General features: G+C 35.6%; 2 protein-coding genes across 2 annotated transcripts; one reads left to right on the forward strand and one right to left on the reverse strand.

Moving 5' to 3' along the window:
• Nucleotides 1-12,132: 12,132 nt before the first annotated feature.
• Nucleotides 12,133-14,441, reverse strand: LOC140820683 (uncharacterized). Its single transcript, XM_073181004.1, has 5 exons — nucleotides 14,322-14,441; nucleotides 13,791-14,244; nucleotides 13,262-13,465; nucleotides 12,692-12,922; nucleotides 12,133-12,611 (listed from the first exon to the last, which is right to left on the reverse strand). Exons 1-5 carry the CDS (start codon nucleotides 14,439-14,441, stop codon nucleotides 12,133-12,135), a joined length of 1,488 nt encoding a protein of 495 aa, XP_073037105.1.
• Nucleotides 14,442-16,148: 1,707 nt separating this feature from the next.
• On the forward strand, nucleotides 16,149-23,582 carry LOC140820689 (uncharacterized). The gene is made up of 22 exons (XM_073181017.1): nucleotides 16,149-16,333; nucleotides 16,571-17,041; nucleotides 17,198-17,409; nucleotides 17,492-17,575; nucleotides 17,958-18,092; nucleotides 18,190-18,308; nucleotides 18,625-18,789; nucleotides 19,250-19,355; nucleotides 19,442-19,547; nucleotides 19,627-19,737; nucleotides 19,889-20,052; nucleotides 20,140-20,257; nucleotides 20,512-20,736; nucleotides 20,830-21,020; nucleotides 21,118-21,285; nucleotides 21,407-21,512; nucleotides 21,637-21,774; nucleotides 21,893-22,051; nucleotides 22,140-22,346; nucleotides 22,705-22,899; nucleotides 23,152-23,223; nucleotides 23,328-23,582. Exons 1-22 carry the CDS (start codon nucleotides 16,286-16,288, stop codon nucleotides 23,484-23,486), a joined length of 3,459 nt encoding a protein of 1,152 aa, XP_073037118.1. The 5' UTR covers nucleotides 16,149-16,285; the 3' UTR covers nucleotides 23,487-23,582.
• The last annotated feature ends 326 nt before the right edge of the window (nucleotides 23,583-23,908 follow it).

Consider the following 23,908-nt stretch of genomic DNA (forward strand, 5'->3'; position numbering starts at 1 on the left):
TCATCGCTAGTTTTTCTGCACTTATGTTTATGACTTATGCTAATGATTTAAGTTACTTTAAGATTTTATTGCTTATGATGCTTTTGAGAGGACGTTAGAGTTAAGTTTATTTTTGAAAATGTTAAAGTTAGGTTGACGATTTACGATTTTATGTCTCGAATTACTTTCCTTTGGATTTTCAAATAATAGTTGGTTTGTTTGTTTTGAAATGGTGAAAAAGTATTTTAAAATATCTTTATATATATGTTTGTGTGTTCGGCCGAATAGATAGATAAGAAAAGAAAAAGAAAAAAATTTCTAGTATATTTTAAAGAAAAACGAGTAGTAGACGTTTCAGCTTCGGCTGCCTATTAATGGTAGCTTTTGGCCTTTCGTAAGGATGCTATTAGCTTGAATAAATAGAGGATGTGCCAAGCTTGAAAACACACCAGAGAGCAATTACATTTTCCTCGTTCCTGCATTCTACCTCCTGCTTGCTCCCTGTGCAAACTGCTTGTATTCCTGCATGTTCCGCTCATAAAGTTCATGTACTATTTCATTCGCCAATGTGATGATTTTTGCAACATCACTACAGGTTTGTCCATTGTATCATGGGAAATAGTCGTCCGGTTAAATCCTCGAAGCACATATATGAGGGGACAAATATGTTTTAAGGAAACTGTATTTGTTACATGCATCGGTTTGGTTTTGTTCTTACATACAAGATACTCATACTTTCAACATTATACTTACTCCGTTTATTGCCTTGCCTTTACATTCATGTTTCTATACCTCTGTAATTAGAAATTTCGCTAACAATTTTAAAACATATTTAATCATTATGTGGTTTTTTTCCAAATATGGCTACTGAAACTAACGTGCAAAGGGAAATTGGTCATGTTTTCCCTACTATGACGCCTCAAGTCGTCCCTCATGTTACCTCACGTGCTACTGTGATTGTTGTGTCAGCCAATCACGGTGAAAAACTCGAGAAGTTCATTGGTGTGGACTTCAAGAGATGGCAGCAGAAAATGCTATTTTATTTGACGACATTGAACCTGGCCAGATTCCTATGCTGAATGTACTGGCCGATTCACTCTACAATGTATTTTGCGAAAATAAAACAGCTAAAGAGCTACGGGAATCCTTTGACAGAAAGTACAAAATCGAGGATGTCAGGGCCAAGATGTTTCTTGTAAGATGTTTTTTGGATTTTAAAATGGTGGATTCTAAGCCGGTTATCGGTCAGGTTCAAGAAATCCAAGTGATTCTTTACGAGATTCACGCTGAGAGGATGACTTTGAGCGAATCTTTCCAAGTGACTGCTATTGTTGAGAAGCTATGTGAGACCCCAGAATAGTATTGATGGCATTTTTGTATATAAGTTGAAAAATATTCAATTTATTTTGATAGCATTTTCGTAAATAAATGGAAAAATAATGATTAATTTTAAGGTAAAATGGTAATTATGTTATGATTTTTAGCATAATTGTCAGAGTATAAGTCCAAATGATTTGAAATTTGGATGTAACGTAGAAAACTCAAAGATATAGAAGTTTCATGTTTTGAGTTTTGAAAAATTTGATCGTTTGATTGGTCCAAAAGAATATACCAGCGTTAAAATATTAAATAGTATATATTATATTATATTATTTTATTAATATAATATTAAAAAAAAACTAAAAAAAAGAAGATAAAGATAAGTTTGAAAACTTACGTAAATGAACATTTCATTCACAGTAAGCTTCAACAGAAATGTGCGAAGCGGCACATACAGATTTTTGATTTTCTTTTCAGTCTTACGACTTATCGGTTTATTCAATCGAAGAACCGACTTCAGTTCTGGGATCGTTGACACGAGGTCTTCGATTTGAGGTATAAATTTTGTAGTTTTGGTGATGTTTGATATTCCTCGATTTTTGAAATATATCATGTTGGAACTTCTCAAGTTCGCAATCTTGATTTTGATGATAACGAAACTTGTTAATTATGTTACTAATTATCTACCTTAGTTATGCAGCATCTAGGATCACTCGCGAGATGTTTACTTCGTAAAACTGAAGACTCAACTGATCGCACAAAATGAGTCAGTCTAACTGGCTACGTCATTTGAGCAGTACAGCTGATTGACCAGTTGATAGGTGATTCAACAGGAAAACCTCAGAAGCCTGGCCAGCCGAAGGAGTGTTCAACTGATGAAGAAACCCAGCTGTTCAGTCCAACTGAACGAGTGTGGAATCATTTCAATTGACGAGTCAACTGATATCACTAGCCCAACTGAAAGATCAGTTCAAACTGATCAGTTTGAAGTATCAGTTAAAATCTTTTAGTTATAGATGAAGATAAACTCTTTCAAGTGGATTCCAGCTGTGCGAGAAGGTACAAAGCCATTATCCAGTCAAAGGACAATAATGGACGTTACATCAGAGCATTAAAGATAAAAACGCTTCAGAGGGACAGTGAAAAAGACGAGACACATATTCCAAGAAGCCGATTCAAATACAACAGATACAATAAATGAGTCTCACTGTACGAACAGCTTCCTCCACCTATATAAAGAGAAGATCGGTAAAGACTCAGAGTAGAGGAGAGTACATATACAATACTAGAGAGAAAATGGCACGTCCAGTTGATTATCAGCTTTCAGAAGCACTCAAGCCCAAAGGGAACTCTTCATAGTTGTATCAGCTTAGTTTAGAAGCCACTTTCCCTCAGTGTGTGAGATCATTCTTGTTCAGTTCTCACACACATACTTACTCTCAAAACCACCCAAAAGAGTCTTGCACAAAGACGTTAAACTTGTGTATGTAGTCTTTCTCACATAGACGTAAAACAAGTGTTGACTGGAATTTGCTGTTTTCAGTCGTAGCTAGGAGTTCGGTTTAGGCAGTAGATAAGTCCTAGCTGAGTGGGCTTGTACACGTAGTTGTATAAATCAAAGTCTTCTAGTGTATCCTATCCGTGGAGATAGAAGGGGTGAGGTAGGAGCAGTTGAAGTCTCCGAAAATCCATAAACATATCTTGTGTATTTAACTGATTATCTATCGCTTTAAAATTGTTTTGATTAGTTAGAGTGTTCGTGTGTTCAGTTGTTACTATAACTGAAATACAAGAATGTAAAAATTAATATGTGTTCTTTCAGTTAGTCAGTTTACACAAGCTAAAATATTTTCTAACATTTCAGTTTTCTTTACGAAGGATTACTTCGAGTTTCTTCCGCTTGGTTTAAAACCAAATTCGATTTAATTTATCGGTGTTAATATTCTTAGAACACGAGCTATTGAAGCTCATTGAAGGTTGTTGTGTGCGAAATGCCTTCGAAGGCGCTAACACACACGATCCATCATATCCGATAAATTATTAAATCATACAGAAATTGAAAATTGTTGAATAGTGTATGATTTTAACGAAGAAGAGATGATTATAGTGATGTTATTTTGAATTATTCACAAGTTAGTATAATTAGGGAATTTTAATCATTGGATTGAGATTGAAGAATTATTTGTCAGTTGTTATTAATTTGATAAATATATGTGGTAGAATAACCGACAAGAAACTAAGTTTTGAAGTCGGAATTGAATTATGTTATGATTTTGATTTGTTATGAATTTTCAAAGTTTCAAAAGATATTTGAAACTTATATTGTTGATTTAAATGAATTAATTGATTGAAATGGATATGTTATTGATGTAGATAGATTATTATACTGCAATCTTCAAGCTACATCAATTGAAAACTAAGAATTGATGTATGTTGCGATCGGGTAACATACGACATGTATATGTATCATATGATATATGTTGGATTGATTTGATTGATTGGAATGAGAATATCTGTCTATATGCCTTATTTATTGATTTGATGTGGCATACATGGCATACACGTTGAGCTATGATCTTTGGATACCTTGATATGATTGGATTTGATTATGGGGTTTGTGAATACGATGCTATGTTTGGCATTATGTGGCCCTTAAAACATAGTCATTAGTGGCCCCGATGATTGATTGAGATTTGAGATTTGATGGTGCTTTGTTGACGCTATCATACGAGTATCCCTGATTGAGGCCGGTGTGCCAGCTCGAGCATTGATTTGATAGCGATTCGATTGATTCTGACATGTGCTCAGTGGATGGGCATTTGACCTGATACCTCCACGACATACATGCATTGCATATCATATATCATTGTTTAGATATATGTGGTATATATTGTGGTTGCTTCAGACTGAGCTTTTCTCACCCCAGATGGGGCTGTTGTTGTCTTTGTATGTTGACATGACAGGTACTGCAGATTATCAGGAGACCGGAGATGGTGCTTCTGGAGGGAGTTATGGTTGATTTGAGGTTTCGTGGTCTATCCCAGTATATATGTATATGAATCTATATACCAGGGCATGTCTCGAGGATATGAGTTGATTGTATATAGTTGGTTTTGTTTATGTGTGCGCATATTTTATGGTGTGAGATGAAATACTATTTTTAGTATTCAAAGAATAGAGTTTGGGCTCATTGTAAAGAAAATTTAAACTCGTTTTTCGCTGTAATTAATTAACCCTAATCTGATTGTGTTTTAATAACGATTAGGAATTAAAAGTTCCACAAGATACCACCAGATTGGAATGATTTCAAAAACTATTTGAAACACAAGCATAAGAAGATTAATGTTAAAGAACTCGTTGTTCGACTACACATAAGACAACAAAAGTTCTAAAAGGCATTGTTTTCTCCAGTTGCTGCAAGGTAAATGCTGTCAAGTATGGTCAAAGCTCGAAAAAGAGAACCTTTTCATCTTCTAGCAAAAAATTCAACGTCATATCCAAAGGAGGCATTTTAAAGAAGAAGTTTTCTGGAAAAAGCTACAACTGTGATAGTATGGGTCACAAGGCCTCTGAGTGTAAGAAGTCGAAGAGAAACTGAGAGGCGAATGTCGTAGAGAACATTTCTCACGATGTTTTGAACATGAATCTCTGTGCTGTAATATTAGAAATTAATCTGGTGGGTGGGTTCAAACCCAAGGGAGTGGTGGATCAACACTAGTTCCACTCGCTTGTTTGCTCGGACAAGGATATGTTTGGAAATCCCGAGGAATCTGAGAATGGGGAAAAAATATTAACCGGAAATTCCACTACTTCTGAGGGTCAATGAAAAGTTGTTTTGAAGATAACATCTGAAAAAACATGACTCTGAACAATGTATTGTATGTACCAGACATCCATAAGAACTTTGTGTCCAGGTCGCTCTTAACAGGCATGGTTTTTGCATTGTGTTTGATTTAGATAAAGTTATCTTGTCTAAAAGTGGAATGTTTGTTGGCAAAAATTATGTTTGTAATGGCTATTAAGCATGTAATTAATAAAGTTAATATTTTTACTTGCTCGAGTCTTCTTTTTTGTGGCATGGTAGACTTGGACACATTAGTTATGATACCATTCGTGGAATAATTAACATGAAAATCATTCATGCCTTCCAAATTGATAAATGACACAAAAGTGAAACTTGTGTGGAGGCAAAACTAACAAGATAATTTTTTTGAACAACTGAAAGTAGGGTTGTAATCGAGTCGAGCCGAGCCGAGCCGAACTCTTGAATGTTTGAGCTTGGTTCGTTTATAATCGAGCCGAGCTCGAGCTTTATTTAACGAATATATGCATGGCTCACGATCTTATTAAAGCATTTATCGAGCCTAAACAAGCTTAATAAATATGAATTATACATTTAAATTTTCATTAAATTAATTAAAAAATAAATTATATATTTAAAGAAAAATATATGATTCTTATTAAAATTTGTAAATTTATTATAATAAATAAATTTAATAGATTTTTCTATATATTTCATAAATAATATGGAAAATCAATAAATCAAATATCAAAACTATTATTTTTTATCTAAAAGATTACTCATGAACTTACCAACGAACATGTTCACGAGCTAACGAGCCGAATACTGTAAAGTTTGAGTTTGGTTTTTTTATCTTAATGAACCTCATTAAACGAGCTCAATCGAGCTTTTATCGAATCGAGCTTAGAATATCTCACAAACGGTTTGGTTCATTTACATCCCTAATTGAAAGATATAGTGAACCACTCGATCTATTTCACAGTGATATATGTGATTTAAAAAGTGTTCAAACATGTGGTGGAAATAAATACTTTATTGATTTTGTTGACGATAGCACAAAATTTTGTTATGTCTATCTTCTTAAAAGTAAATATGAAGCAATTGCAAAATTTGAAAACTACAAGAGTTAAGTTGAAAACCAACGTAGCAAAAAAATTTAAGGTACTAAGAAGTGATAGTGGAGGTGAATGTGAATCACCATTTGCTGAGTTTTGTGCTCGACATATTATCCAATACAAAAGAACTGCACCTTATTCACCTCAGAAAAATTGCATTTCAGAGAGAAATAATCGCTACCTTAAAAGAAATGATGAATGCATTGTTATTAAGTTTTGGTTTACTACATAACATGTGGGAAGAAGGTGTTCTAAGCAAAAAATTTCCTTTTAAATAAGGTGTCCCGAAAGAAGCAAGATAAAAGTCTATCTGAGTTATGGAAAAGAATAATTTCATCCTACCAATACTTGCGAAGGTGGGGGTTTCTTACCAAGGTAGCAATACCCACTCCGAATAAAGTAAAGATAGGACAAAAAACTATTGATTGCATTTTAATTGGATAAAAACAGTAGCGCTTATTGTTTTCTTATACATGAATCTCAAATACCTTATATTCACAAGAATATAATAATGAAATCTAAAAATGCTTCATTTTTTGAACATATGTTTCCATACAAATCTAAGCAAGAATCAAGTTGTAGTGACCCGTTCCAGAATCACCTACTAATCAAGAATTAAGCATGCAATTAACTTAATTAATAACAATCAGAGATAGTTGCGGAAATGGTCAACAAACGATAGTTATACAACCCAATCGAAATCCAGAACAACTCAAACTAAAATGAGAATATGTGGTACAACCATATCGAAACAAAACAGTATTGAAGAACTAAATCAACCGGCTACTCAACGTCCTCCTCATCCTCCTCCTGAGCCATCCAACCTGAGGCTTGCCCCGTGGGAATGGGGTGTCCAAGATAAACAAAACCGAGGACGTGAGCGATAAGAACGCCCAGTACAAAAATATGAGTATACAAACCTATATGAAATGCACATGCTATGATATGATACCAGGGTAGTCAAGGAACAGAAATCACAAAAGATCTCAACATGCTCAGTCTAGAGGCGCCAAGTGGATAGTGTCGCGCGGTACTCCTCTGGGTCACTACATCCACTACAAGATCAGACGTGGACATGAAATGTCCTGGATCACCGAAGCCCTCCCAACCCGTCGGCCACTGTGTACTCTCGGTGTCCATGCGTCCACAAGACAGGGCTGAGCGGCCCCATAAGATATAGCTTATCTCGAAAGAGTTACAGATCAACAGTAATGGCTATCTCGAAGGAGATACGGCTCAACATGAAATGCAACATGTATCATAAAGCGTGACATAATAGCATGCATCATATGACATATAACAATGCAGCAAATAATCATGCAACACATATAAGAATGTATACTCAACCAGGATATCTCGGATAGTACTTTCGTACCTCTATCACTGCAATCCTAATCCACTGGAAAAACCAGAACAAATAGGTCTAGTCCAAGCCTAAACATCAAGTGAAAACCATCACTAAAACTTATACACCAGACTTAACTAGATAATCCTAAAATAATAATGATACAATTCCAAACCTTCGTCCGTCGTTAGCCCGCTGATGACGATGCTCTGAGTCCAACCTGTCCAGGTTCAAACAGTTCGTTCCCTGACTGCTTCATTCCCTAGCTGTCCTGTCCGGACTGCTCGGCTCGGCTCGGACTGCTCGGCTTGGTCGGACCGCTCTGTCCTGTCCGGACCACTCTGCTCTGTTCGGACCAATCTGCTCTGTCCTGTCCGGACCAATCTGTCATGTCCGGACCACTCTGCCCTGTCCGGACCACTCTCCTCTGTCCTGTCCGAACAACTAGGATGGCTCGGACTGCTCTGCTAGGTCGGACCGCTCTGTCAGTCCGGACCGCTCTACTCAGTCCGGACCGCTCTGTCTGTCCGGACCGATCTGTCCTGTCCGGACCACTCTACTCTGTCCGAACTCACTAGGGTGGCTAGGACTTGCACTAAAACACACAATACCCCTTTCACAATGAGAAATCCCATGGCCTATTTATAGACCTCAGTTCAGGACTCCCGAGCCCTTGCATGCATGACGTGTCAACCCAATGCCATGCACTTCGACACCTGTCCGGACACATGTCACTCGGCCACATGCACAAAGACACCTGTCCCGACTTGTGACACATTACTAGACACCTCAGGACATGTTCCCTAGCACCAGCTCCGTTCGGACATTCCCTAGCACTGCACTGGTTCGGACGTTCCCTAGCACGGCACTGGTTCGGACGTTCCCTAGCACTGCACTGGTTCGGACGTTCCCTAGCACTGCATTGGTTCGGACTAACCACTTCTGCTCCGCCACTACCTAAGCTGCCATGACTTCTGAATTCAGGTATGGCTTCTGAAATCAGCTATGGCGTGACCAATGTCAATTAACACATGATTTACTTAATTAAAGACACTTAATCATGTTTAGTTAACTTAGTAGAATTCGGGCTACTACACAAGTTCTTCCAAGAGATCATATGAGACAATTAGAAAAAAACAAGAGGTTAACCATGAGGTTGAACCTAGACGGAGTAAGAGAGCTAGGACAGAGAAATCCTTTGGTCCGGATTTCATCACCTTCATGATGAAGAGTAAACCTCAAAGCTTCAAGGAAGCAACAATTTCATAGGCTATCAATTCCGAAATAGAATCCATTTTACAAAACCATACATGAGAATTAGTGGATCTTCCTCCAAGAAGCAAACCACTAGGTTGTAAATACACTTTCAAACAGAAAATAAAATCAGATAGAATTATAGATGAGTATAAAGCTAGATTGGTAATCAAGAGTTACCATCAATGTGAAGGGCTTGATTATTTTGACATTTATTCTCATGTAACGAGAATAACCTCTATGCGCGTGATACTTGTAATTGCTGTCTTCCGGATTTTCGAAGTACACCAAATGGATGTAAAGACTGTTTTTCTACATAGAGATTTAGAAGATGAAATTTACATGGAACAAGCTGGGGGATTTTCTGCAACTAGGGCAAGAAAATAAAATTTGTAAACTATTAAAGTCTCTATATGGATTAAAACAAGTAATGGTGAATGCGACAAAGGTGTATACATAAAGAATATTGGAAATTGTTATGTCATTTTGTTTCTTTATATATATAACATACTTGTAATTGGTAGCAATGTGATTAAATCCACCAAGAAGTTGTTAAACTCAAGATTCGACATGAAATATTTAGGCATAGCCGATGTGATAGTTGGAATTAAAATTAATAGAATATCAGAAGGGCTAGTCCTAAGTCAGTCACATTATGTAGACAAAATCCTTGAGAAATTCAATAAAGATGACTCTGCATTGGCTATAACCCCGATAGATACTATCTCTTAAAGAATCAAGGTGAGAGTATATCTCAATAAGTATACTTGTAACGTCCAAAAGTTAACTCACGCAAACCACGTGCATGCAAATGATTTAAATTGCTTAATTGTTTCATTTAATTGATTTTAAATGCTTAAATGATACATAGTATATGATGGAAGATCTAATTGCATAATTTCATGAAAGATGAAGATTTTATCCTAATATTCGATAATAGGCTATGGAAAAGAGACCGAGGACGACCAAGATAAAATATTTTCAATAAATATTTTCAAGGCCATTTTTTTCTAAAAATAGTGGAGTCCAAATTATTTTACAAAACAAGCACTATTTTATTCGGAATGCCGGTTTTGGGAAAACGAGGGACTTTTAAAAGACCAAAAGTATTATTTTTGAAAGCTAATTTTTATGAACTTTTATTTTTCAATTAAATAGGTGTTATTGGGCCTAATTTACCTTAAATTAGTAGGCCCAATTACTCCTAAACCCAAAGACCCAAAACCTAAGCCCATTAGCATGCAAAATTTAAATTTATAAAATAGAAACCTAGGGTCTTTCTTGAGCTCATATCAGCATAAATTTCACACACAACACACACCATATTTTTGAAATTTTGAGGAGGAAAAACAAGGAGTCTTCGGCGCCCACTTGTTTCCCTTCTCAACCCACGCCAATGATCTCATATTCGAGCATTCTAAAACACAAAAGCACGCTTCTAAAATTCTTTGACGCACCATTCAAATCATATTTTGCTTGTTTTAATTATTTTTGAATGAAAACTATTTAAACACGATTCGTTTAATGATAGAACAATTATTTTCTGAGTTTTGATGATTTTACGCTTGTTTGAAAAATGTTATGATTCCTAAGGACATGCTGCCAATAGGATGTGTTTAAGGGCTAGAAAAAGAGTCGTTAAGGGACAACATGAGGGCTGGAGTCGATCTTGGTAAAGGAGGGACGAACCTAGGGTTTGCTTGGGATACAAGGCTCGACCATTTGGGGGGGTGGGGGGTCGAGCGAGGGGCTGTGCGTAAGGTCTAGGGCTAGTTGGGGCTGGCTCATCAGGGTCTGGTGAAGTCATGGAAGGGTTCATGGAGGGCTGGACCAGCCGCAAGAGATGGGAGAGTACACAAAACCTAAGACTATCCATATGCATGCGCGCTGCTAGGTCAAGGAGAAGGGATGCTCAAGCCTGGTCTAGGGGTCTAGGCTGGTCCAATAGGGTCTAGGGAAGAAGGCTCGATGTCAGGGTAGGGTTTGGTGCAACAGCGGTCCGAGGCGGCTTGGGTAGCATGGGCCGCGACTTTGATGATAGAAGGGAATTTGTGCGGCTGGATGCTGGAACTAGGGGCTAGGTGCGTGGGTCAGGGCGAGTCCAAGAGGGTCCAGAAGAGTTAGGGTTAGGTCTGGTCAAGGGTGGCTCGTGGTTTGGGTGAGGCTGAGGGGTTCTAGGAGAGTTAGGGCTCAGTTTTGGAAGCTAGGAAAGAAGTGGTTCTAACCATGGTCCACGGGGGGTCGATTCATAGTTCACGAGGGTAGTTTAGGTATGGAAACTTTATGTTTAAAAGTTGAAAAGAAAATATTAAGTTTTGAATTGATTCAGAAATTAAAAGTTTCACGGTTTACTAATTAAGGAATTAAATCAAAAAGTCTGAGTTCACATTAAATAAAAATATTAGAAATCAAATTTAAGCTTAAATAATTATTTTTGATAATCTCAAGTCAACAAAAGTGAGAAAAAGTCAAAATCGAGAACTTTTGGGTCTAGGGGCAAAACAGTTATTTTCGAGCAATAGTTTGAATAGTTTGCGAACATGTTCGAATCTTTCGAGCCAAACTCGAATTCAAGCTAATTTTTTTTAAAATTTTCGAACTTCGAATCGAGGTCGAACTCGAATAGTACTAATTCGATCTGAATTTGAGCCTTCAAATTTTCGTCATATTCTTCTCCATTCGATTCGTTTACACCCCTAGACCCAATCTTAAATATTTCGAAATATTAATTATTCACACATGAACGAATATCTAAGCTCAAAGGCAATTTCCTTGTATAGAAAATATCTTATAAATAAGGAAGAAAAGTGGATAAAAGACAAAATCAATAGTTATTAAAGATTACAGTAACATAATTAAGGTAGAATCTTGTCTCAAATTATTTGGTTTCCCTCATCTATATATACCTCTTAGGTACAAATTTTGACACAACTTTTCGATATACAAGCTCTTGCTTATATTGAGCCCGTTTGGTATCAAAAGTTTTTTGATTAAAAAAGTGCTTTTTTAAGTTGGCTTTTAAAAGTGTTTTTTAAAGTAAAAGTTGTGTTAATATTGTGTTTGGACGAATAGATAAAAAAGCACTTTTTAAATTAATAAATGTGTTTGGATACATATCATTAAAGTGCTTTTTTAACTCATTAATTTATATATATATTTTATACGGATTTCTAAACAAATGTGATGTATAAATATAATAATTAAATCCATACCAAAACAATAAAATATTGAAATTTCAAAAACCATAAAAACAATTGTTAATAACAATTGTTAATGTTTACATTCTACTTTAATTTATTTAAATAAAAACTAATAGTTCAATGTCGACCTTGTATTGGCAGTGAATTTCTTATGTCATCTCTCAATTCTTTCATTTCCGTAATATTTTCTTGTGTTGGCTCTTGCCATCTCGTACCTCTGTCATGGACATAAAAATTTTCACCATCTTGCTCGATTTCTTGTAAATCATCAATATTTTCGAGTTGTTCAAGAATATCTCCAGCCGCATCATATCGCCTTATGAAATTGTGTAAAGCAAAACATTCCACTATAATTTTAAATTGAGTATCTAGACAAAATGTGGGCATATTTTGTAATACCTTCCATCTTGCTTTGCACACTCCAAATGTTCTTTCAATAACCGTCCTTAAACTGGAATGATGATAATTAAATACTTCGTTTTTTGATCTGGACTTTGGAGCCAATCGAAATTGAGGTAAATGATATCTAGTATCTTTATACGGTACCATAAAGCCTTTGAAAGTAGGATAACCTGTATCAACTAAATAATATTTACCTGCAAAAAATAAGAGTTAAAGTGTAAATATTTATCTAACAATTATTTAAAAAAACATATAAGATATATTAATATCAAACCTTCAGGTGGGAGTAGAAAATGCAATCTCTCTCTGCGCATAGCCTCTTTAAAAATTTTAGAATCATGAGCAGAACCTTCCCAACCAGCCCATACAAAAGTAAAGCACATGTCGAAGTCGCATACAACCATAACATTTGTTGAAGTATACCCTTTTCTTCCAATGAAATCTATTTGCTTGCTAGGCGGAACACGAATGCATATATGTGTGCCATCAATAGCCCCTATGCAATCTTTAAAATAAGGCCAATATCTTTTGTCATTCTTAATATATTCAGGGACATCTGTAAAATTAAGATCGATGGTTTGATGATATCTCTCGACAACTTCCATATGGACTCTAAAACGCTGTGAAACTGTCTTGAAACAGTTTCTCCTGAGTGTTGAAAACGCTCTTGAATATTTCTAACTGAAGCAGGTTGACCCATCATGTACAAAAATAATCCCACCTTTTCATAGATATCAACTCCTTTTGTTGGCTGTAAGCTATATTTTTGGAGTAGATCGTCACACATTTTATAAAAAAACATGTTTCCTCATTCTAAACATTTCAAAGCATCGTGTCTCATTACCATTCAATATCTCTGCCACCCATTGAGACCCTGATAACCACGATGTTCTACATTTTTCTTTAACAATATATTTCAGAACATAATTCGTAACACCACACAAGGATAACAAAACCATTCTTTTCTTAGAGACATGTGTATTTCTAATAGAATCAACGGAAATGTCGGAATCACTTGATGCATCAGAGTTATCTGATATAGTGGAACCTGAACTCGAAGACATCCTGTGAAAATATATGAATAAAGATAAATATATAAAAAAAACAATAAACATTGAAAGTTTTAGATTATTGCATTAAAAATTTAAACATACTACTTAGTAAAGTTGACTCATCAATCAATAAAAGAAAAAAAACAAGTGCATTATTCAAGTATTTTTCCTAAAAACATAACTCATGTTAATAACGCTTCAAATCATCTTTAGTGAATGTCTTTGCCCAACCAAGCTGCAGTTCCGAGTCCTTCAATCCGATAAATGTTTGCCTATTATGGTTTTTACCCAAAACTCTAGTAACTATGAAGAATTGCTAACTGCCAACCACCATATCAGGCAAACTACGAAGAATCTCCAGACAATTTTCAATGCTACATGGATCATCTTTTGGTGTTTCGTGTATAGACTTTTGAGTCTCAAATTCTTGAAGGACACGATCAAGTTGATCGGCTAACCTAGTGACAATGGGACCTCTTTTTTCCCCACTCTCCCTTCTTTTTCTCTTCTTTTCCTGCATAGAGTTGTCAGCTCTCATTGTTGAGTTTTCCATAAATTCGTGGCTTTCAACATTAATATAAACATCACTTTGAAACTCTCCATCTAACAGAACATTCCAATCATTTGTATCATCGTTGAAATTATTATGAATTGGTTGATCCTCTGATGGTGCTATTGCAGCATAGCCAGTTGCTATGGAACCTTTAAATATCTTTTCCAATAAATCTAAATTCTTGGGTCCCCTCAATCTAAACTTTGCATATTCGGGATTTTCCTGTAATTTGCAACGTAACAAAAAATAAATAAAAATAATTGATTAAAAATTTAAAATGTAGTATATAAATTATGTACCTTAATCTTATCCTCCCACCAACTATTATTAGCTTGCACGGTCATCTTGTTATGATCCCAACCAAGGCCAGTCTCATTATTTCCAATAAGTTGTGCCCACAGTGCAAAATATTTTCTCATAGAATCTCATTTATTTTTGAATTGTTTTTTATTCAAAGAAACTCTCGTTCTCTCATGAAATTTTGAAACTAAATTTGTGTACCCCGTTTTGTTTAAATGTTTGGTAGGCTTATTGCCGGATTCAATTTCTTCCTCACAAATTTTTAAAAATATTTCGGTATTCTGATCAGTCCAATCCGCCTTATTATTCTCATAAACAACAAATCCAGGTTCAACAGTCTCAATCGTATATCTAGGTAATTGACTTGGATTTGATAATCCTCGTTTAGGAGTTAACTTCGAATACATTTTATATTCAAAAAATAAAACATAAAAAAACAATAGGGAGTGTAGATTCTGCAGCAAAAAGAAAGCAGAAAAAAATGAACGAACAAAAATCTCGACGGAAAAAAAAATTGTACCTTGTAGAAGAATGGAGAAAAGATTGAGAGGAGGCTACTGGTGGATGTTTTTTTTAGGTTATTGAAAAAGCTAGTGGAAAAAGCTATAAAATAGGGTTTTTAAAAAAGCTCTAATTTCAACTTAAATAAGTGCTTTTTTAAGCACTAGAAACCCACCCAAACAAGTTAAGAAGTGAATTAGCTTGTCAAGAAAATTAGAAATTAAGATATTTTTTGAATTATGACATTCAAAAACAATATCCCCCCAACCTCATTAAATACAACCACCAAAGCTTCAAATGCTTTCCATTACAGAGTTGCGTTAAAAGGTATGGATAGAATAAAATAACAATATTTTACTATATTCAAAATTATTTTCGATTTTAAAGGTTGTGTGAAACGGTCTTACGAGTCGTATTTTGTGAAACAGATCTCTTATGTGAGTCATCCATGAAAAAATATTACTTTTTATGCTAAAAAAACTACTTTTTATTATGAATATCAGTAGGTTGACTTGTCTCTGAGACCGTATCAAAAAGACATATTCTTAAAATTTTATATTTCTATTTAATTTTATTTAAACATGTAATCACAATTTGAAAACTTAGAATCTACGAAATTTTATGGGAACATTTATAGTTAAATAAGTGTAATTTACATGGTTTGCCTAAGCTTGTCGGAGGATTGCCCTATTTGGCCACAGCCAAAACACTCACGTGGAGCGCGCGTCCGACCCTAAAAGAAAGAAATCTCAACTATACCATTACGAGGCCACTATTGGCCCATTCCTTGGCATCAGAAGGAAGATTACCTACGACCTCGTTCACCCTAACTATTTAAACTAATCAATCTCCCACTTCTAAAAATAAAATAAAATTTGATAATAATATTAATAAAAAAAATGTATTTTATTTTCTACCCTTCGTCTAAATAGCCGTGTTTCAAAAAGCGATAGGCATTCAATGGCGGTCTCAAGACGGTTTTTTTTTCTCTTTTTACATAAACTATTTTTTCTTGTTTATCTTTCTATTTCTCCAATACTTTCTGTATATTGGATTCAAACTCAAAATGATAACATATTTTTCTATTTTATAAAAATTGATTAAAAAATATGTCAAACAATTTTTTTTTTTAAAAAATTATATTTATTAAATCCTAGTAAAAATCAGGAGGGTAAGCTACCGCTAAGTGCATGAGCACCACTTAGGCGATCCGCGCATTTTAGCACACTTTAAATGGTATAAATACTAAAATGGGTCCGTCCATCCATAATTAAATAATATTTACAAATGAGCTAATTTTCAAACTAGCCGTTGCGTATTACGGCCACCGGTCAGAGCTCGGCTCATCCTCTACGCTATTTTTTAGTCTGCGGGCTCTTTTCCTCATATACCCGAACTTCACAAACAAATTCTCTTCTTCATTCTGTCAGTATTATTACTCATTGTGTGCCATTGATTCATCATGTTTACCGAAGGTTTAGATGCCAGTGCCATAAACTGGATCAAGAAGGTAACTTTTCGATGACCCACCAAAATTGCAGCGTTTCTTGTTTGTTTTTGTTGGAGAAGTATGCCTTTTCTTTTGGAATGAGATTTTTTGTACGTTTCTATGTGTATTAAGCTGATATATTTTCAGCCCAGTAAAGGAAAAAAATTGCATTTGAAGAGGACTGTGTTAATAAATTTGACTTAGAGTGAGAGTTGAATTTGGTTTTGAAGTTTCATCTCTGGACTCAATTGCCCGCAGGGATCGACGGATGTGGAGCAACGTGAAACAAGATCGCCTTTGATTGAAAAGCTAGACCAAAAGTACCATCTTCCCAGATCACCACTAGCCTTGAGTTCAAGTAGTTTTGCATCTTCCCATTCTCTGCCTCCGCTGAAATTTCATTCTGATCTTATTAAACCTGTCAATACGGTCACTCTAAGTGTTGATAGCAATGACGATGACTCTGATTATTACAAGGATAACGATGAAACCGAGAGTGTTGGTTCTGCCCCGGAGCACTCTGATGAAGATGGCTTGGATAAGCCAGTGCTTGAGGATTCCGATGAAGAGATGTTCATTCCCAATTTGAGGAAAAAATTCAATGATGGAAAAAATGCATCTACTATAAATAGAGGGTTGTTGAAAGAGAATCTTTGTATTGAAATTCCAGGGAGTGTGCGAGGATATACGGTTCGGTTGAACAACAAAGTCCAACCTCACAGTGCTTATGTAAGCATTAGTCACCATTTTTTCTTGTAATAGCAATTGCTAACAATCAAAATCAGATCAAGAACATGGTGTAAGATTCTCTGTGGACAGAAAAATGAGCTATTGATTTGAATCTTACCAGTTAATGGGTTCACATATTAGTAAAAACAAATGCAGGGTACACCAGTTGGTAAACTAAATGATGCCTTGGACTTGGGAACACCCAGTGCGCCGCCTGTTTTGGACAGTAATAGTGACTTACATTCTGAAGCTGGAAGTGAGAAACATAATGATGATCTACATGAAGTATGTGAACGGAGTTTATCTAGTAATACGGTAAAGTTTTCGTGTCCAGGAGATGGATCTCTGAACAGTGAGGTGGATAAAAGGTATGGTACTTTAGCAGGAGAGATATTAAAGAGCTTTTGTTTATCACTCATGCCCATTGTATTTCGTTGTCACACTTCCCAGGAATGATGAAGAAAAACTTTCGGAAAGAGAACCTCCAGCCTCTGGCTATCTTGCAAACTCATTTACTCCACATTATGATGCAAGGTTATGGATTTACTCGTTTATTCATTTTTATATGTGATCTTACCTATTAGATGTTGTGCTTGCAGTTGCTCCATATTCATGTTTTCTTTAAATCTGAAATAGGAAAGACTATAGATTTAAAATTGGTTTTGGTCCGAGTAGGACAAGTGAATGCAAGCTGCCCAACAACTGTTCAACACTTGAATTTGCAAGCAGAAGTTTGCATAATTGATTGACCAATATCTCTTTGGGCTATGGTTGTTACCACCTGTATTTAGATGGCCTTGTCGTGCTCCTCCCATTTTTTTTCTCGGTCTCTTAATTTCATCATGGATATTAGATACCAGTTTGACTAAGACATGAAGATTTCTGAGAAGGTACTACTTTTTTTTTTTTACGACAGTGGGCAAAATGCATGGCAAGCTCTTGTAGCTTATGATGCCTGCATTCGCCTATGCTTAAATTCATGGGCAAGAGGCTTTGCAGAGGCGCCAGAATTTCTGCGTGATGAATGCCTGCTTCTTCGGAATGCCTTTGGGTAAGTCTACAGATTTCGTACTTACTGTTTCTGGTGTCTATGTAAATTCGCCAGTTACATTATATAAGAGAGTATGAAGCAATTTTTCCTTGCTCAGACTACACAAGCTACTGTTACAACCTCGAGGCGCACAAGCAGCAGAAAGCAACAGTAACACCACAGAACAAACAATACCTTCGAAAGTGAAAAGGATAGTTGGGAAGATTCGCGTGGAAGGTTTGGACTTTTCCACACTATTACTAGAAGAAAAATTTGCAACTACTGTAAAGCTTTAATTGGTATATAAATTAGTATGAGGGGGCTTTACTTTCTTATGACAAGATTGTCCTAGTAGAGTTCATAATTCCCAAAATAGTTGCATCTGCTATATTTTATGTACAAAGCATGAGAATTTGTGACTTTTTTATCCTTCTCTAATGTAAAAGATATGAGAGGCTGGAGATGTTTTTAACGTTGATATACATTTTTTGTTCCATGAAAAGTTGCAATACAACGTAATGACAACTAATTATCAGTATGCTAATTATTCTAGTGAAAAAGCTACGAGTTATACCAAGACGAAAGTTGAAGGACACGAATTCAATGAGAAGTGCACTATACATACCAGCTGGGGCAGATTATGTCCGACATGTTTCATCAGTGGTCAAGCATAAAATTAATTCTCTCAAGCTCAGTCCATTCTCAATGTCATCTGAAGGTCTGTCCTCCTTTAATGTTTATTTGTGAATTCTTTTTGCTAAGAATTATAGTTGTTCAGAATTTAGTTATGATACCTGGTTTAAGAAATAAAGGCCCCCCTTTACCTATTGCAGTGGAAGAAATAACTGAGGAAGCCTAAAAATTATCTCGTCTTTGCTTGAGAAGGATGCGAATAAACCTTCAACATAAGATACAGTTTAAACCTTTAGAGGGGTGGGAGGTCTTAGAGATCCTTCAAGAATATGTACACATTTAAGAGATAATATCTAAAAGGAAGACATGGACTGTAAACGCGTGTCAGGGGAACTCCTTAAACATAATCAGATTTTATCTTATGTCGTAGAAGTTCAACTACATAGTACCCGCTCATGGCTCATGCACCACACTATTAAATTTTAAAAAATGGATTTTGATGTGTCACATTATCTTAATTACTATTTTGTCAAATTTATCCACAGAATCAATGGTGTGCTTGGTTCACCTGAAAAGTTTAGTTGAGGAGAATGAAATGGAACAAAGCTCTGTCATCTCATTGAGGCCTGGGAGTGGTGAATATCATGATTTGTAAGCTGCCAATTACGTTCTTATATGATGATTTATATTTAGAATGTATTCCTAGAGAAACTAATCACAGATAGATTGGATTTCAGTTTTCCAGAGAGCCAAGCAGATACGCTTCTACTTGAAGTCCAAGATGTAAAGAGAAATACTCAAGGTTTTGCCACAATTCCAATTTCATCCTTGACCGACAACCCCGTAAGTGCTGTTGCAACATAGGCGTCATTATTATCATTAAAGTTCTAGTGGCAATCTAATACTAACTAACATTATGCAGAATGATAGAATTCGATGGTGGCCTATTCATCTTAATGATAATGAATGTGCGGGGAAAGTTTTGCTCTCTATGGGTAGCACATTTACGAGTGACGAGACAGTGGCTCTGAAGGTAACATATTGTTTGGTAATGAAAATGCAATGCATTATCAACACTTAATTCAAGCAGTTCCTGGAAAAAGTGACAATATTTTCCATTCATTAACATATATAAATTCAGCAATGTGATCTAACATTTATAGTTGCCCATTGAAATGTAATAGAGTGGGTCTATAGTAGAGACCCTAGCATACGATCTGTTGCTTGAGGCTGCTATGCGTGCCGAACAGTTTCATGCACGAAATTTAAGAGTAGGAGGGCCATGGAAGTGGATTTTGAAAGAATTTGCCGAGTATTATGGAGTTTCAGATTCATATACTAAACTAAGGTACTGATTTGTTTGGTACATTGTAAATTTCAGTTCCCTAACAGTGTTATAAAAATCACGTTTATCCATTTACATTAATTTACACAGATATCTCTCTTATGTGATGAATGTTGCCACTCCCACAAAAGATTGCTTAGAGCTTGTGCATGAGTTGCTTGTGCCTGTCATGAAGGCCAGGAATGAGAGAATCCTAACGAGACAAGAAGTAAGTACCTCAAGAAGCTCGATAATCACATCATTCATGAATTATCGTAGATCCAGGAAATGTTTAATCCAATTATGTCGAATTTTTCCGAGAGTGGACAAAATAAAACCCGTGCCAGATTAGAGATGGCCATAAGATTATAATACAAAGCTTAACATACTATATATATATATATATATATATATATATATATATATATATATATATATACTCCGCTAATGCCTCCTCACTTCTTGTGGTACATGGATTCACAGAAAAGTATTTTGTTGGATTGTGAGACGCAAGTTGAGAGTCTTCTCTCAGCAACATTTTGGAATTACAAGTCACTAGATGAAAAATCTCCAACTGGATTGGTTGACGTATCAGGTCCAATATTAGAAACTGCAGCACCGGCACTAGTTCCTGCTGTTCAAGTGTATACGCTTCTTCACGATATTCTTGCTCAAGATTCTCAGACTATGCTGAGAAAATATTTACAGGTATATTTTACCAAATTGGAAATATATCTGGCTTTGTTGCATTTTTTATATCTTTTTGGAACCAGACAACTAAGTAAATGGCAACTTTTCCAGATGGCAGCAACAAAACGATGTCGAAAACACATGTTTGAAACTGATGAGCTTGTATCAAGCAACTCAGATGGCTTTGTCATGGATTCTGGTTCAATCTGCACAGCCTACTCCAAAATGAAGAATCTCTGTATCAACATAAGCAAAGAAATCCAGGCTGACATCAAGATACACAATCAACACATATTTCCTAGGTATCAAATTTGATGTTAGACAATTTCAACTATCGATTTATTTGTGTGCCGCATATATAAGCTGCTAATATGAAGCAATATCATCTGCCATTTTTAGTTCCATAGACCTGTCGAGCATAACCTCATCAGTGTATAGCACGGAATTGTGCAAAAGGCTCAAAAGTTTCTTAGCTACATGGCCTCCATCAAGTCCCATGCCACACGTGAACGATCTTCTGATAGCAATGTCAGAATTCGAGAGGAGCCTTGAGTTGTGGAATATCAGGTTTACTATCTCATTACCCCTTGTTTTTTGGCCTGAGATTTTCAATAATTTCAGTTTTAGAAAATACTTTACTGAAACTTTTACACTGATAATTTGTTAACATGTAAATTTATAAATTCAGCCCAGTCCAAGGCGGTGTCAACTCCCGAGAGTTGTATGACGATTACATAATGGTCTGGATACAAGATTTACAACTGACCTTTCTTGATCTTTGCAAAGCTGAAAAGGTACCTCTTCTTACTTATTAGACTATCATCTGTGCATCATATTCTCGGCTGATTTTTGGTGCAGCTTTCTGCCTTTAGGAGTTTAGGTCTATAATATTGCTGCTTATTGAACTTTCAATTGCAGGTACCTTGGTCCGGGGTAGTTACAATATATTCAACCTCTCCCTTTGCTGAGGATATGTTTGAGAAAATGACAAAAATGCTTGTGGAGTATGAAGTTGTGATCAACAGATGGCCTCAGTACACATTGATTTTGGAGAATGTGAGGTTCCATCTTTAGTACACAGGCGTTTTTTTCCCTGACATTCATATACACATTCTATTATCATTTTTTGTGCACACAAAGTTGTATTTACATTTCATTGGTTCATATTTTATAGGCTGCTGCAAATGTTGAAAGAGCAATAATCAAGGCAATGGAAAGGCAATATAATGACATTTTGACTCCTTTAAAAGATAGCATCCCAAAAAGACTTGGCATGCAAGTTCAGAAATTGGCAAGAAGGCAATCAACCACTTACTATTCCATTCCTAGCCAGGTGAGTTGAGCTTCTGCAATTTATTTTCACCTCAGAATTGGTAGAAGAAAGAATAGATTTGACCGTTCCTTTTATTTGTGTTTGGCAGCTCGGAATATTTCTGAACACAATGAAGAGAATTCTAGACGTGCTTCACTGTAGGATTGAGGACAAACTGAAGTCATGGGCATCCTATTTGCCAATGAATGGAGACAGTAAGTCAACTTTTGGGGAACAAATGAATGCTATTACAGTCCTCTTAAGGACAAAGTACAAGAATTATGTCCAAGCTATTGTGGTCAAGCTTGCAGCGAACGTAAGCCATTTTTTATCTCTGAATTTGTTTAGTTTTAGAGATGGACTAATATGCTAAAGATTAGATTTCATCTCGATTTTCAACTTTATAGGCTTCGACTTTAAAATAAGATCAAACTTTATTCCATATAGTGACTTAGAGTTTCACCACAAAGCTTCTTCAACTTCATAACTGCAGAGAATGCTTTGTAAACTTGAAATTGTTTAAGCTTCAAGAATTGTACATGTGATCCTTATTTCCAAAAAACCGGTAACCCTTACCCAAGTATCCAAATGCATTATGCTAAGGTTTACATGCCCTCCTTTTGTATTGTGTAAGCAAGTGGTAAGGTAACACATATTCGAGTAAATTATTACAGTTGCAAGCTAATAGAAGTACAAGGCTTCAAAGGATCTTGGAAGATACAAAGGAAGCAGATGGGGAATCTGAAATCCGTGAGAGGATGCAACTGCTGAGCACACAACTCTCTGACTCCATATCCCATTTACACGAATCTTTTACAAGTCAAATATTTGTCGCAGCCACTCGTGCTTTTTGGGATAAAATGGGACAGGTAAACTAAGAAGTATGCTTCTTTCTATGATTTTCCTACCCCATGTACCAATAAATTTACTCCATTACAAATAGAGATTATTCTATTCTTAAGCATGAGAGATTTGTGGAGTTTTAGCCCTATGAGAGCATTTCAACGTGTACCTGACCTCTTGATGCTCGAATCATGAGAATCCTATATTATACTACATTCTTTCTTCATCATTAGTTCCACCATTTTGAGTTCAAGAAGTTTCCTGATTCCTGTTATTAGATTGTACTGAAGTTTCTGGAGGGCAGGAAAGAGAATCGAGTTTGGTATACCGGATCATATCATGCTCTTGTTGTAAGTAATCCAAAAGACGTTGTACATAAACAAGGAAATATTACTATCTTTATGAAAACAAAATCATTAATTTGTATTGCTCTCTTTGACTTATTTCTTTTTAGATTCTGGATGACATATATGCATCTGAGATGCAGAGATTGCTTGGCAATGCTTTGCAAGAAAAGGATTTGGAGCCCCCTCGATCGATCACCGAAGCTCGGTCGATTTTGTCTAGAGACAACACAAACAGATTGGACTCATCTTCTTACCTGTATTTTTAGATGAATTTCTTTGCTATACCAATAATAAGTACAAGTACTGTAATTCTTTTTTGTATGTAAAATTACAACAATTCTTTTAATAGAATTGCATATATAATGTTTGGCGATGTTAGTGCATTACTTTGAATTAAATAATTTACTTTTAAATTATGAACTGAAATCTCATTTGTTATTAAGACTTAACTTGAAGTTTTCTGTGTTTGGCCATTTTCTTAAAATCTCAAATAGTATCCCAGAAAATTTTGTTTTTTGAAGTATTTATTTGGGCTAATATCTTTAAATATCATTCCAAAATTTTCAAAAGTATGCCTTAATTTCATATTCGCCAATGAACTTTTAGGATACAGTTGACCATAATTACAGACGGATTAATTTTAATTTTTATGTAAAAAATGATTTTCACCCATCAATTTTGTCCATAT

This window comes from Primulina eburnea, unplaced genomic scaffold (assembly GCF_022965805.1).
Source record: "Primulina eburnea isolate SZY01 unplaced genomic scaffold, ASM2296580v1 ctg1357_ERROPOS1256773, whole genome shotgun sequence".
Classification (NCBI taxonomy): Eukaryota; Viridiplantae; Streptophyta; class Magnoliopsida; order Lamiales; family Gesneriaceae; genus Primulina; species Primulina eburnea.

Coding starts and splice junctions, on each gene's coding strand:
- LOC140820683 (XM_073181004.1), bottom strand. CDS start 14,441: ATGAGAAAATATTTTGCACTGTGGGCACAACTTATTGGAAATAATGAG. Junction 13,466..13,790: donor GCCTGATATGGTGGTTGGCA/GTTAGCAATTCT, acceptor CTTCGAGTTCAG/GTTCCACTATATCAGATAAC. Junction 12,612..12,691: donor TTTTCTACTCCCACCTGAAG/GTTTGATATTAA, acceptor TATTTTTTGCAG/GTAAATATTATTTAGTTGAT.
- LOC140820689 (XM_073181017.1), top strand. CDS start 16,286: ATGTTTACCGAAGGTTTAGATGCCAGTGCCATAAACTGGATCAAGAAG. Junction 17,576..17,957: donor ACTCCACATTATGATGCAAG/GTTATGGATTTA, acceptor TTTTTACGACAG/TGGGCAAAATGCATGGCAAG. Junction 21,775..21,892: donor ACACATTGATTTTGGAGAAT/GTGAGGTTCCAT, acceptor CATATTTTATAG/GCTGCTGCAAATGTTGAAAG.